The 15,579-nt window shown below is 41.7% G+C and overlaps 1 protein-coding gene across 6 annotated transcripts in view; it reads left to right on the top strand.

The window, feature by feature from the left end:
- The window catches only part of LOC146497420 (receptor-type tyrosine-protein phosphatase mu), a 162,039-nt gene that overhangs the window by 124,842 nt on the left and 21,618 nt on the right, over nt 1-15,579 (top strand). For all 6 annotated transcript variants that reach the window (XM_085140119.1, XM_085140117.1, XM_085140118.1 and 3 more), the window contains 3 exons: nt 3,996-4,083; nt 4,960-5,036; nt 10,234-10,270. In XM_085140119.1, coding sequence (XP_084996245.1) covers nt 3,996-4,083; nt 4,960-5,036; nt 10,234-10,270 — 202 coding nt within the window. The remainder of the gene's footprint in view (nt 1-3,995; nt 4,084-4,959; nt 5,037-10,233; nt 10,271-15,579) is intronic.

The raw sequence follows: 15,579 nt of genomic DNA, 5'->3' as shown, positions 1-15,579 counted from the left end.
TCAGTCTAATACGAGGCCTCATCTGTGTTATGGTGCACAGCCCCATGTCTCTTTCGCTGTCTCTCTCTCGCCCCTCTTTTTTTCTGCCTGCCTCTCTCTCTGTTTTGCACCGCACAGCAGAACTGTTTTGTTTCTCCCCAGATGCACTTTTATGATAAATTGTTAATGTACCCTGTCTCAGTGTGTTTACGGTGTGATTCGTTTTGTTGTTCATCTGTTCCTTGTTCTTTGCAGCGATTGTGCATTTTGTGTGCATGAGTGTGGTGGGGTTTTTTTGGGGGGTTTTTTTGGTCAAAAGCTGTGTCCCAATTCTCCTTGGAGACTCAGCTGTAGACCAATGCGAAATGCACAAACTGCCTGTGTTAGACCGCGTCCCCTCCTTCACCTGAAACGGGTCAGATAGTACTGGTAGCCTACTGCTTGTCGCGCAACAGCATCAGTAATCTGTCACTGCGCTTCTTACTGACACCAAACAAAAGATTTTCGCCCCAGAAGGGCATCACTCTCATTTCCTCGCATTAGAGTCTGGCAGGGTTTGGCGGCACTCCAGCCCTCCTTGCTGTCCCTCAGCACCACACCAGTCATCCTCAACTCGCCCCGACGCCATGTTGTAACAGACTGGCTTCGAGCTAAATCCTTCAGTTTCAATATATTATCCGTATCAGTTTGGCCTCTTGTCACATTTCGCCGTTATTGCTGCTACTTTTTATACAACACACCCTCTTTGTCACTCTTCCCTGTCCTCATCCTCATCTCTTAACGACCCTCACATTTGTTAACGTTCTCAGCTTACTTCTTTCTCTTACTTTCTTATCTATACCTTCCTTGCTTTCCTTCCTCTTCTCTTTATCTCCCGCCTTCTCTCCATCAGTGTCAGATTTATTGGTAATTAACTCCCCACATCCCATTCATGATTGTGGAATGAAATAACGTCGTCTCCCATTGCTACCTTCAGCATCCGATCATTGAGGGGTTTGGAGTGCTTTGGGCTGCCTTCTGGGTCTAAACCGTTATGGATAAAGGGAGTTGGGGGTCCACGTGGCCAACATTGCATGGATTAATAGCAGTCGATCAACAGAGACGTAATATGGAACAACTGGCTGCTTACCCTGCTGTCACCTTATTGTCCACAGGCTGTTGCAAAAAGTCCTGTGGGGTGCTTAAAGTGTGCAAGGGAGCTCATTCTCACATGGCTAGAGCGATTCATTTGTATGTTTTGTTCCACTGCTGTCTTATAAATATATATATATATATATATATATATATATATCTGTCTTAAGGTTAATGCCCTTTTATTTATTTTTTTTAATAACAGTTTATTTTTCATGATGAGATTGGAGCTTAGTGCACCTCTAAACCTGTTGACTTACACTGTACTATATCTCTCTCTGACCCATGCTTCTTGTTATTCTGTACGTTAACTTTGGATCAGATAAATGAGGTAAGAAAAATACTTTTTTTGTGAGTTTATTTATTTATTTTTTAGACTTGTAGATTTTTATCACAAACCTGACAGGATCAGTAATGGTTGCTGGCTATTTTTAAGACCTAGTGGGATTAAAAGATCACATTTTTTGGGATTTAGTTTGAAAAGGGCATTTACCAACATTATCAAATTATCTGACAGTGTTCAGTTGGTGAAATATGTAGAGCAGTGACATTTTTCTGTTTACTTTTTTCTTTAGCGTCACTGTCAAATGCTTTTTCTTCCCTTAGTCAGACATTGTTAGCACCACAAATCCTCCGCAGCTTGATTCTGATGTTTATAAAGCTTTTCAAAAGCATACTTAATACCCCATCAGTTATTAAGAGCATAATTTTTATAGTAAAAGTGCAGTAGTTTGAAAGATAAATGGAATGCCAATGTATAATTAAAATGGACTGATCAATCATATACCCAGTCCAACAAAGTACCAAATTTAATTCTAAGCTCGGGCTACCTTGTGGATTTATTGACTGGAAATTGAATGTTACCATTCGAAGGGACACGATAAACACTTTAAACTTTGCAAAAGCCATGTTGTATACTTTGCAAAAGCTTTATAAGGCCGTGTGTGATACAGACCTAACAAAGCATTTTGCATGTCCAGCCTCCTGCACCTGGGTGCACATTTTCACCGTGCAAACAGGAAGCAGGAACAAGTTTCAGCGTCATTAATGCTGCCATGTCGTCACTGTTTCACTTGTGTTCAGCCCGTTTCATGTCGACAGAAATGTGTTGTATCTAGCCTACTGTGAGAATCCTGAAATTCTTTAAGCTCCAACCACAAATGAACACTAGTCAGTCTGAATGAGCCTCCTCTTCTCACAGAGTAAAAGATTAATTAATAAAGAAGCAACTCACTAAACGTTCCTGCTTCTGTTCGACCATCCATGTTTTGTTTATTTATTTTTTTGTTTCTGGTTTGTTTTTTTGTTTTTTACTTCACCATGGTGTGTACTTTGTGTCAAATGTTTTATCCCTATCCACAGAAATTACTCTGCTTTTCACTTACGGTTAAGTAGCTCCAGACAAAGAAACAGCATAGCGGAATAACTGTGCAGGGACTGGAGTACAGCAGGTAGCCTGTAATTAAAAACATACTAAGTTGGATCTCTGCCAGTGGGAATAATTGAGGAAGGTGAAAAACTACCTGCAGATGAGCTGCAGTAAAGTACAATTCATCACATACCTTTTGCTACTAAATTCTTTTTACAGGTGAAGCCTTCAGTTGTTTTTCGATATGTGTCGGGCGAATAGCCATTTATTCCCTCTATGTGCATTTAACCTTTAAATTGAAAGCCTTCGTGTAATCTCTACCTCTTGGGACATTCATTATTTTACCCCCATGAGAATTCATGATCATAACGGCTGGAGGAATATGACTGTAGCGGGGTCACTCAGATTAAGAGAGAGCTATTTTAAAGTTGCCAGGTAACGCCTTTGTGCTTGAGGATGATTTGTCCTTACAGGCTTGATATTAGACGTGTATCCTTCACACCGACAGCACGACATTGGCCTGTGCATTTCCTCAAGAAATACTGCCACTGGAGGAGGCCTTTATAATCCATCTTGGGGACATGCTTCCATCTTCACTGGAAGGATGGAACATATTTTTAGCATATTAAAGCTGTTTCTCAGTGAAATCACTAATCCTTAGGACTTCATACAGGAATATGTCCTTGTGTGGTCTCTGAAAGGCCTTTATATGCTAGACAAACTGCCTGCTGCCTGCCACAGCACTGAGATGAATCGAGCCATCAAGTCTTAGAGCAGTGATGATTGAAGACGATGCCTCCTACTCCTCACTAAAAGGAACTCTCAAACAGTCTCTTTAACCTCCGTTAAACGTTCCTGAATCTTTATTTGCAGATGGTCTGCCCCGTAATGTATTACCTGACTTTTCAAATGTGCATTAGCTTACTATCAAAAAGACAGAAAAACACGTTTTTCTGCAGGCTAGTCCGCTCTGAGCCAGCCCCGCCCGCCCTTGCTGAACAGCGGTGGACTGGCAGTGTAGATGTATTTTCATAATTTGGCTTAATTGTGCCTGGTGTGCCATCAGAATGGAAATCTCCCCAGTGAGAGATGATAAATATTTCATGAGGGTAATCTGAGCAGAGCAGTTTTGATGTGTAGACGATGAGCTGGCTTTATTTTTCCCCGCGACGAGCTGATTGAGTCCTTCAGATGAGGGAGACAGACAGCCGCCGCGGTTGCTCCGCCCAGCAGAGCGGCACAGGGGGAGAGGTTTGAATGTGACACCCGCTGCATCTGCCCTAATGGCACTCGCTGTTTGACACAACTCCCCGGGATCCACCATCCTCCCTGTGTTTCCTGCCTAATAACACTGGGAATCTATCGCTTTCTGTGTCTGTTGCCAGCGCTCACTTCCTCCTGTTTTGTAGAGCTGAAAGAGAAAGAATGTATTCTTTAGCCTGGTTATCATTTGGAGTGTTCACACATGACACAATATTTCATCCCCCCCTCTCTGTCCTGTTTTCTCTCCTTTCAGAGCTTTTTTGAAGGACAGTCTGCGCCATGGGATTCTGCCAAGAAGGATGAGAACCGCATGAAGAACCGATATGGGAATATTATTGCATGTGTGTACAAAGCACCTCCTCAACGCTCATGAATTTTTGTTCTCATTCTTCCGCCTGATTTATTGGCCAGGCTTGTGACTGGATGACTATAAGCTGCTCAAACCGACTTTTATTATCAGCCAACGAGAGCAGCCTTGACCTTTCCGATCTACTTTTATATTCATCTTCCTTTACCGTCTTTACTGTTATGAGATCTAAGCCTATGCAGGATATGGCACACGAAGCTTATACAGTGTTTGAAAAAGAAATGTTGATTTTGCAATTAATCGCTATAAGAGTTCATTTTAACCCTCTTTAATAACTGATGCCATGGAAAAACTTTGAAGATCTACTTCTTCTGACATCAGTTAAAGGGGCATTGCCCAACAAAAATGACGTCAGCTATCCACAGTTACGAAAATGTCATTTGAAATCAAAAGTTAAGGCTCTGTGGTTCTCTTGCCATCAATTGTTCCCCACATTTAAAAAGATTATTATGCCGCACGTGTATTATTTTGTTGCAAAGCGATCCTTTTTTACTAAATTATACTAAAGTAGCAAGTTTTAAGGTCAATGACTTAAGAAAAAATGGTTTAGACTATGTTTTTGTGATTTTTACCTGACAACAGGGTGGTGGCGGTTTTAATGAAGACTGTCACGTGAACGCTGTCTATGAGACATGTTGCATTTTTACAGCACCAATTTCATTTTTGCCTCTGTATGATGCCAGTCTAACCATGCTTTTATTGCTCTATCACCCCCTCTCCTCCTCTTATAATTTCTCTCTATTCCTTTTTACTGTCTGTCTCTCTGTCCCTCTCCCCCTTTTCTTCTCCCGATGCCCTCGTTAATATGATTAATTCAACACTGGTTTCTTCCTCTCTGCCTCTCTTCCAGATGATCACTCCCGTGTCAGGCTGCAGGCCCTGGAGGGGGAACAGAGCTCCGATTACATTAATGCAAATTACGTTGATGTAAGTACACACACCAGCCAGCGCCACCAACGCAAAGGTCAGCGCGCTTCCTCTTGGGGGGAGAGAGGGCGCGCTGGTGCCGCCGTCACAGGGGGGCCTGAGGGACAGTGCAGCCCAGCCGCCTGTCCATCACAGCTACAAGCACACACACAAACACACTGCCTTTATTTGACTTTAGAGGGCTGCTGTATCACTCTGTTCATTGGATATATTAAGAGAAATAAAGATCAGAGGCTGACAGCACTGGGAGAGAGAAAAGGCAAACCCGCACAGAGGGGAAACTGAGGTTATAGTTTTGGACTTTGCTTTGAACAACATTATAGTTGAGAACCAAAAAGATGAGAAAGGGAGTGAGGTTTCATAGATGATTACTTAGTAAAGTTATAGTGAATAAAGCTGAAATAATACACAGAATTTCAAATGGAAACAAAGGACATATATAGACGAAAAAAGTTAAAGTTGTTAGCAAAGCTTCGAAAACTGTTCTGTTGCTTTTGTAACACTGGAAACAATGTTCAAGATTAACAATCCAACAGCAAACAGGTTGCTGTATGTAACTCAATTTACTACAGTAAATAATTCGTGTGAGTTTTTCTGACCCGCACAGCCTACGAACCAGGCGGATCTGATAGCTCATTACTTATTTGCTGTGGCAGAATGTGCCTGGCCTGGTTCCCACAGAAACCTATTTTTTTGCCCGGCCTTGCCTTTGTAGGTCCACTCACAAGCATTTATCTGCTATGAGGTGGGTTTGATGCAGTGACTTGCATATCTGCCTGGGTCTGGTTGATGTTGGGTGTAGGCTTTTGTGTCCAGAAGTGTCTTGGTCTCGACTTGTTGATAACACCCTTTGTAAACTAAACTGAGAGGTTCCAGCATAGCATTGGCTGCAACAGATCAGCTGATGACCCTCTCTATATGTGGTAGAGCGTCTCTAGGCTGCACTATTTACGTTGCTTTCATCTGCAGTCACACAAGGGAAAATGGTGATTGAAAACTGTGGTTTGACCAAAATTATTGCAATCATGTGCAGCTGTGTGCCTTGCGATGGAAATTAGTTACCTCAACTATTTGTAATCAGTCCCAGACAGCAAAAAAGAAAGAAAAAAACCTTTACCAATCACCAAGTTTCCTGTGCATGGAGTTTGTCACCCTGTTTTTTCCTCTAGTGCGAATGGGGCCTTAGCCTGCCTGCAACTCTTTCATATCTACAAGCTACTTTGCAACCTGCCTACACCCTAGATCTGAGTTAATATTATGCCTGCACTCTTCTGAAAAGAGGGATTTTGCTGCTGTTCTCTCTGCATCTGGCTGAAAGTGCAGTAGGTCCCAAATGAGAGCTATAATGTAAAATATAATTCAAATAACATTCGTCTTTTGAGTCTAGTGAGCCTTACTGAAATGTCGTTTCTGATATTAAAGTTTGATCATTTATATGTCTACCTATCCACGCTTGTCTACTTCATAAGACATTTGTAGCAAGACAGGAAAGTCCCTGTAGTGTTATATTTACTTATTCCAGAGAACAGTCATTAACATAATTTTAGGACATGGTGGTTAGGAAATGTAAAATTAGTTAAACTTTTGAAACTACTGCCGTGGTTGTTATTCTAGCGAGGAAAATCTCCACAGATTGTATTTGATCTCTCTGCTTGATATCTGCATAAGGCAGCTGCTGATTTCGTTACTCTTAGATGCTGAAAAACTCTCAAGGACGCCCTAAATTAAAGTAGACACAGCAGTATCTGCAGAGGTTCGGTTAGACTTCTTACCTCAGGGAAGTCCTTGCAAAACAGCTTCTACATGAACTGGAATGACTTGGCATGCTGTTACAGTAAGTAAAAGTTATTAAAACGTGGCGTCAGACATGGCTCAGGTTTTAAACAGTCCTAACTCACTTAGCTCACACAGTATAGAAGCTCCTGATCTGAACTGATTTGCTCTTAATAGCAGTGTTAGTAGCAGGATGTGACCAATCACTGCAGCTCACTGGTCTCCTTAGGCAGATGCTTCCACTCCATGTGTAATGGGCTGGTGATGTACCTGACTCCCTAAGTGGTTTTTCACTCAGGAGAGAACCCTCCCTCAGTCTCCCGTCTTCTCTTCCCCCACCCCTCTAATGTGGTAATTTGTAATCTCTTGTTACGCCTTCAAACATAAATTCATAATGCAAGGTGTGCCACAGCAAATGCAGGGGGCTTAAATTATTTACCTTTCCCACCATTCAGTTTATGGCCCATTATGCTGCAAAAAGTGGCACTGCAGAGAAGACGCTCGCAATAGAGAGGGTCCCATTATAAGATAAGAATATACGCATATTAAAGAGAGCCCTGATTGAAAAGGATTTCCATCGCTCTGCCAGCTTCATTGGAAAAGTACTTAGTAGAAATGCAGGCAGATGGGTAATGATGTTTTTGCTCTTCAGAAAGCTTTTTAACCCATCTAAAAGCTTGTCCTGCCTAATAAACTCTTATGTGTAGAACATTTCCCACAGTGTTTGTTATTGTACTCTATAACACTGCCGATTATTCCGAGCCATTCTGGTATGTTTCCTTTCTCTCCAGCTGATTGAGTATTTTCATAAACATTTGGAAGGCAGAGGAAACGTAGTGTAATAGCCTGTTTGCTGTAGAGTCATGTGTGTACATATGGGTTTTTGCTGGGTCTCTTAACTGGATATTGGGGTGATGCAGTGGTTCGGTGAATTTGCAGGCTTGTGCAGAAATCACTCAGTTGTTCACAAAGCTCCTGTCTCCTAAAATGTGTTCATGTTCACTGACTGCTAATTTGCCTCGGCGGAAAACATTATCTGATTCACATTACAATTTTATCAGTGTAACCACAAAATGCTGATATTTAGCAAAGCCGCAGACTCGTTACTGAAACAGTACCTACTCCCCATCTGCAAGACTATCACCGTCAGCATACAGTAGTTTGATTTTCCAAACTTTTCTGAATCCATAACGACTTGAGCCATAAAACGGGATGAGCTAGCTTTTACAGTATTTAAGCAAGTCAACAGGCTCTAACCCTCATCAAGTGGTCTTGTATCCTAAAGCTAACAGCACATGGGAGAAAAGAAGCAAACTTTAACCTTGTGTCTTAAACATCCAACCACCCATCCTTGCTGGCTTAATCCTGCAAGGGGCTTGGGGGAAAAAATAAGCAGAGGGGACGACTGCTTATGGTAATTTGGTTAAACAATTTTTTTTACTGCGAAGTGCTCACTCTGTATGTTTTGGCACACAGATCTCTACATCTGTGGCCACTTTAAACAGCTCAGAAGTGAAACTTCTTCCCACAGGTTTGGGACCAAGATTTCAACAGTTAAACGCAACATTTCCCTTTTCCTGTAACAGACTCAGCTTCAGGTAAAAGGATCCGGTAAAGAAGGAAGAAGGGAAATTTGGAGAAAAGAGAAAACACATAAGTAGTACAACCATGGAATAAAAGTCAAAAGATGTTTTATTTGGGGTGCTGGGTGTATTTATAACTTTTTTTTTTCAAACTTGAAGGTATTCGTGTGAGCCTTCAGAAAAGATTTAAGAATATGATCATAAAAACCTAATAATTATAATAATAATTCAATTTTAAAGGCCTTAGGGATAGCTTGGCATAAGGGGCCTCAGGGCATTTTCTTTGCTTTTTTCCCCTTTAGTAATATGACTTATTTGTAGAATTTGTAGGATAAGGATGTTACATATTCTAGATTGGGGGGGGGAGGAATGTGAAAATATCACTTACTCTGTTTTCTCCTAAATGTATTTGGCAAAGCAAAAATTTCCAGGTAATAGGGATAGGTATTCCAGATTTGCAAAAGTAGGCTATCTAATGATATTCAAATTGAAAATACCAGTTCATGCCCACAGGCAAAAGCACTTCATGCTGCATATTTTAGACATTCCATTCGCCAGCTTTTCTTACTGGAAAGAATTAATGATCACTGTAATCAGCAATGCAGCAAAACACAGACGGCACATTTAATTCCTGCTCCTAACTTATGCAGCCCTGGAAAATAAAAGTACTTTTTCCAGTTAATAAGAGCAATATTGACATTTCTACATCTTTACCTTCTCGTGTTAAAGATATGCTCTTGCGTGCCTGATATAACATGCTTACAGAAAGCCACGAGCCCATTTATAGTAAGCGCTACTCACCTGACACTCACTGTCAGGGCCCTTCCTTTCTTTCCGTCTCTCCCTCGCTAATCCGACAGAGTATTGGGCCTCCACTTTACTTGACAGAGCATACATGAAAGCACAAACAAATCTCCTTCTCAGTCCAGAGATAAAGAAGTCATTAAAAATGGAGGACAGCTGAATAGCTGGAGGAGCCCTGTGGATGAGTGAGTGAGGAAAATATCCTTTGTGTCTTTTCTCCCTTCATTGGAGGAGCGTTAATCACAGTCCAAGTTAAATTGAATATGAGTGAGATAAGCAGAGCAGCAGGGGTGGATGGGAAGTGGTGGGGGCGGTGGTGGGGGGGTAGACAATCAAGGGGAGGCTGGGGCGGGGAAGAGCCTTTAAGTCCTAATGTTTTGTTTCCTGCCTCATATCTCTGGAGAGAAGACAAGGAATTGGACAAATAAAACTTGAAGGGATTAGAGTAATCCGTGAGACTAGGGGCCTATTGTGAAGATCAGTGCTGTTAGTTGTATCTTGGGGATTATCAACACTTTGGCTGCTTACTCCAGAGGTGTGCCGTATATAGAGTGTATGATGGAGAGTGTTTTTTGCATCTTGTATCTAGCAGCATCCATCATGAGCTTTTCAGTCGTGCATCTTGCAGTTGGATGTTGAAACAAAGAGCTGAAAGGGTGTGCAGTGGCAAACAGCTGGCAGATCTACTATGCAGAGTATCTCTTGAAAGCAAGCACGCAAATCTCTCAAATAATTCCTCTTGTGGCGGAGCGGCATAGAAGCGAGAGTTCATCTTGGCTGCATAAACGCAGGGCATCTGAAACAAACAAACAAAAATGCGTTAACTGGGATTCCTATACAGTTCAAATCTGTTCAGTGATGAATGTGATGGTTCGCATTGTAGGAGCAGACTGAGTTTGCATGCAAAGGTCAAAAAAAACAACTAAATGTCAAGAGCAGTGTCTTTTTTTAGCCTCTCTGCGCTGGTCTTTCAGAAGTAGATGGAACATAAAGTGATTCTTATATTCTCTCCTTTTTTTTTTTCTCTCTGTTTGCAGGGCTACCACAGGCCAAATCACTACATCGCCACTCAGGGTAAGAATGAAAAAACTTTCTAAAAATTGCAAGACTAGAATGGTGTGTGTGTGGGCGGTGAGAATTTAACGGTGTCTGTTTGTTTGGACAGATGGATGTGTGCAGGTGTTTGCGAATATCTATCTGAACATCACCGTCGTTGTTTACATACGCTCTTGCAAACTACTCTTTGATGCTCAGTCAGGTGTGTGCTCGGGGAGTCTGGTGCCTCTCGGTGTGCACACGCAAACGCACGTACATACGCGCCTCTGAGCAAGCGTAGCGGCACGCTTTCTCGCTGTCTGTTTCCATCCCGTCGGTGGTGTGGGAGCCATTAATCAGGCAGTCTGGGAGTAGGCTGAATAAATAAATGGATTAGCTGACATGTACAGGCGCATTTTGTCACTGTGTTAATCTGGCCGGCAGATTCGCAGAGTGAGGAGCACTTACTGTGACCCCAGAGGTTAAGTCTGATTGATGGTTAATTGTTATGAATTTTGCATCGCGAGCCTCACTCCCACATAACAGGGCAGCATGCATGGGGATTTTACATACTACTTAAGAAAAAAAATCAGTGGAAGAGAGGGGGAAAAAAAAGATAAAGGCAAGGTTTTTTTTATTATTATTTTTGCGAAGAGGCCTTAATGGATTCACAATCTGCTTTGGCGGAGCTGGGAGTTGCATAATTACCTGTTTATTAGTGCATTGCCTCTCTTCCTCAGTGTCTCAATTAAAACAACGCTCTGTTTGCTCTTACTTCAGAAAGAGATGGCATACTAATCAGGCAGTGGTCGCTCGGTTTGCACATTTGTCTGTATGAATGGCACCTAGTTTGAACTGCCTCGCGCTGACCGCTGAGTCCAGCACTCGAAACTGAGCTGTCAAGTGCCGACTCTCTCCTGTGCGCCTCGAGTTCACCAAAACAAGGAGGTATAACTGGCAAATTCAACTCTGAAAGAGTTTCATCTGGATTATTATGACTTCTATAATTGTCCTATAGTCATTAAGAGCATTCCAATTTTCATTAAAAAAAATATGCATGAGGAGATCAGCAGTCAAAGAAATGTTGCAAACAAGGCCCTCTCTAAGATGAAAAGCTCGAGAAGCCAAACGTGTTTCCATTCAAGTTAATTAGCCCCAGTTTTCTCATTGAGCTTGCATAATAAGTCCTCATTTTCCATTGACTGTATCGCAAGCATGATAAGGTTTTTCACTGGGTAGATCCATCCAGTACAAAAGCATGGAGGTGTGTGTGTGAGAGAGAGTGTGGAAACATCTGTATTCTCTGGGAGACCAGGCCCTTTTATAATTCATCATCAGCTCCGGCAGACTGACAGGAAGGAAGCCTCAGTCTGCTGACACTGAAGCAAAGAGCAGCCAGAGATGATAGGAAAGCCAGACACAGACCTGTCTCTCTCAGTCAGACAAACGGCATACTGTAGCACCTGAAAAGAGCACCTGGGCATTGGCACGCTTGCTGAAAATGAGGGAGTAGTCTTTCTCTCTCCCCCAGTAAAGTTTTTCAGTGAATGACACTTCCACTCAAGTCCACTGGGACCAGCGGTAGCTCAGGAAAATGAGACCCGCAATACTGCTGGATAAGCTAAAAAATCTTTGTCATAAATTGGTTGTGGAGGTGGTTTGCGGTGTGCTTAATATGGCAGACAGGTGGGATAACGTTGTCCCCGTTCTATAATGCTATAAACTACAATGACACTCATTAGTTTGGGGTTTATTGACGAGTCCCTTTGCTCTGTCAAGGTGACAATGGCAGGTAGAACAGCTGTCACTCCATAAAAGCCTCATCACCCAAGCTCTGCTCCTCATTATGTAGGTCAGTCTCTCATCCAGAGCTTCTTTTTTTTCTGCAGCAATACAATAACTGTCTGTCAGTAATTCTCTAACTGCAGCTCACCTACTTAGCAGATTGAATGTGTGCATGCACCTCAGCCCTCCCGTATTGATGCCTCTGTCCATTATTATGTCCTGCAGATCGCTTTAAATACTAATCAGACATGAGCTCCCTTCTAGTGGAGACTGAATTACACTGACACCGGGGATGCAAACAGCTGCGATAACCCCCTGCATCCTCTTGGTGATGTGGAAAATATTCATGACACGGGAAAGGGTTCAATTTCATCAAGCTTTCCCCCTCCGGTCTTCTCCGCTTTCCCCTCCTTCACAAGCAGCAAATGTCACCAGGAGCCCAAAAGTTTTATTATTTACAGGTTAACATCTCAAAGCCCAGCAGGGGAGGTGTGGGGTTGGGAGATGGGAAGAGAGAGAGAGAGCAAATCAATGATAAGCGAGTGTACATTATGCCACAGCCTGCCACATGTAATATTAATGGGCAAGAGGGGACCTGCATGTTTGTCTGTGAGTTTCTGTGTGAACATGTTGATCAGAAATTTTGTGCCTTACCTGGCTTGGGGATTCTACAGCTGTCACACTCTTTGCTTCTGAGGAGGTGCGGGCCTAGTCCCAAAACACAGCATCAGCTGCAGCAGCGTTAGCTCTCTGACAGCTGGAAGTGAAGCTCCTACTTGTGTTCTGCCTCTGTGAAGTGCCTCTTCCAAACTTCACCAACTAGGCACCACGCACTCTGTACTACAAACAGTGCGCTCTGCTTGTATTCTTCAAGTGAGCTCTCAGACTGATTTCTCTGAAAATAACCTGTGGCCTAGTCTTTGAGAATGTAAGCTTTCCCCTCGGTACAGCTAGCTATCAGGATTATTTGTTTATTTTTTAATAGTGTTTGTTTGGTTTTTTTCTTGAGACTTTATTTTTTATCTTAAAGGTACCAGAAATTAATTTTGGTTGCCTGAATCTGTATTTTAAAAAGATTGTTCAAATTTGACAGTACTGCCACACTTGCTCTCTTGAACAAAAGCCAAGAGGAGGTTTCAATGGTTAAGTACAGTGCTGGGCAAGTCTTATGTTACCACTGATCTCTTTATAGTTTCTTTGAAAGAAGCCAGGCTTTCTCTGTTTTGTTTTGTTTTTAGTTTTGTGAGAAATAGTTCTCCAAGCGTTTCTAAAGGTCTTTCAAAGGTTTTCTTTGTTCACTGGATACATTTTTTTACTCATTTCAGTCCAGTCCTTGTACCCAACAATTTTCAGAGAAATGTTTTTGTTAAGCATCTTAGCACTGGCCTATGAATAATTCAAGCATAAAAAGGACGTAACTCAGGGGATGAACCACTTCTGTGTCTATGCATAACAGAAAAGTTGGCAAAGAACCAATTTTAAATTGTAACTTTAGGCAATTTTTTACAATTTCCACGTTAAAATGTTCCCATTTCTTTAGTTGACAGCCATAAAATCGTGTTTTAAAATACCATCCTACTGATTGACCAGCATCTGAAAGTCATGTTCTTAAGAAAAAATCCATCAAAGATCTGGCACAGGATCTGAGAGATGCATCTGCCCCTTCAGTTGATTTATCTGCTGTTGTGAGTCCTCATCATAAATGGTCTTAGTCGAAGGGCAGTTTTGAAAAAGCCATTCTTCAAGAAGAGAAACTATGAGGAATGGCTTAGGTATCCCAAATTACACAATAGCAGTTCTGAAAATAAGTAGCAGCAGAGCTTGTGGAGTGATGAAGGAGGTCAGGTACAAAAAATGAGTGTTTACTGAACAACAATGTGTAAAACACGATGTGGGCTCTGTAACCGTTTGGGGCTGCATTTCAGCCAGTGGTGTTGATGGTCTTGTTAAAATTGGTGGACCTGTGAACACATAAAAGTAACGAGATCTTGATCCAACATGCAGGTTCATTCAGCATCCCAAACATGCACCTATAAGTTGGCAGGAAAACATACCATTGAACACTATCAGTCTTTGGCCTCCCTAGAACTCAGACCTCAGTGTTATTAACAAAACAAAAGGCAAACAAAAGGCCAGCATCCAAAGAAGAGCTTCAAGTGTCTTCCAGAAGCCTGGAGAACTATTGTTGAAGACTACGGAAAAAAGATGTTGAAGAATAAAATACCAAAATATTCACTTTAAAGTTTTTTAGAATTGCTTTATATACAGTATTTCCATGGATATATGCATGTTTCAATACATTGCAGCACATCTTTCCCATTTTCCGACAAAAATATAAAGAAATGAGAGGGGGGTTCAAGACTTTTCCACAGTACTGAATAGCATATACACTGGAAACAAGAGGAAAATATCTGGTCTCATTCAAATATTCAAAGTTTAGCTGCCACCACTTTAAGAGAACACTAACCAACACACTGAAACTTCGTGTAAAAAGGACGACGTGTTGCCAATAAATTGATTCACCTCACAACTCAAAGCTCTTGTTCTTCTCACAAGCCAACTGCATGTGCTTTTTCTTATCTGGCACCCGTGTAATCCAGATAACATGATTCCTATTAAATGTAAATAACTGACACAAGCATCAACAGCAAACACGAACATTAAGGTTAAGGTAATGAGGGGGTTCTGGTTAAAAATCTTGCAATGCGCTCACAGTATCATACTACAGAATAAAGAAAAGAAAAGCCTGAACCTGTGACCCTTAAAATAGAAGACAACAAACAAACTGTTCTGATGGAAGTGATTTCTTTCAGGACGACAGCGTCCCGTCAGCATCAGATACAAATTGTAACTGAATGTTTTTATGCAAATTAAAATATGACTTTTTTGCTAGTAGAATTGGCTGTCACCAAATCTCAAGCCAACTAAAGACCATTGAGTGACTTTGCAAAGTAATATTAGACAGTGCTTATGAAACAATTGTGTTCAGTGGCTTCAATAGAGTTACAGATACTTGGAGAATCAGTCAGCCAAAAGTGCAGCAAAGACATTCAGGCTGCATGCTGTGGCCCAGCACCGCCTATGGCTAAAGAAAAGAGGTGCTTTCTAGACATTTTTTAACTTACTGAAACAAGTTTTTGCGAACTCGATAATATAAAAGCTCCACTTTTACAGCTCATTGACTGCAGTGGCACATGTCAGCTTACAGCAGCAGAAATCTAGAATTTTAAAAGCATGCTATTTTTCAATGGAGATTGGTTAAGAAACCAATGAGTCTAAAATAAATTCTTTCCTCAACATTTGAAGCCGTTCTGTGTGAAAGTTGTCAAATCAACTGTGTTAGCGATTCCTTTGTTCTTGTATATCTACTTATCAAGAAGCACACTCACTTCCTCACGGGTGTCATCAAGTTACAGTCCAGGAAGCTATCTGTACCCATTCTCCATCTCTGCATTCACAACAAAGCATAAATTGGTTGGCTTAAGCTTGGCAGGAGCCTCCCATTGGATGGTTTATCATATAATGCCAAGTAGTATTGTGTTACTGAAGTCCTACACACCAGC

Source organism: Neolamprologus multifasciatus, chromosome 18 (assembly GCF_963576455.1).
Source record: "Neolamprologus multifasciatus chromosome 18, fNeoMul1.2, whole genome shotgun sequence".
NCBI classification, from domain to species: Eukaryota; Metazoa; Chordata; class Actinopteri; order Cichliformes; family Cichlidae; genus Neolamprologus; species Neolamprologus multifasciatus.
This window is presented reverse-complemented; position numbering and strand designations above follow the sequence as displayed.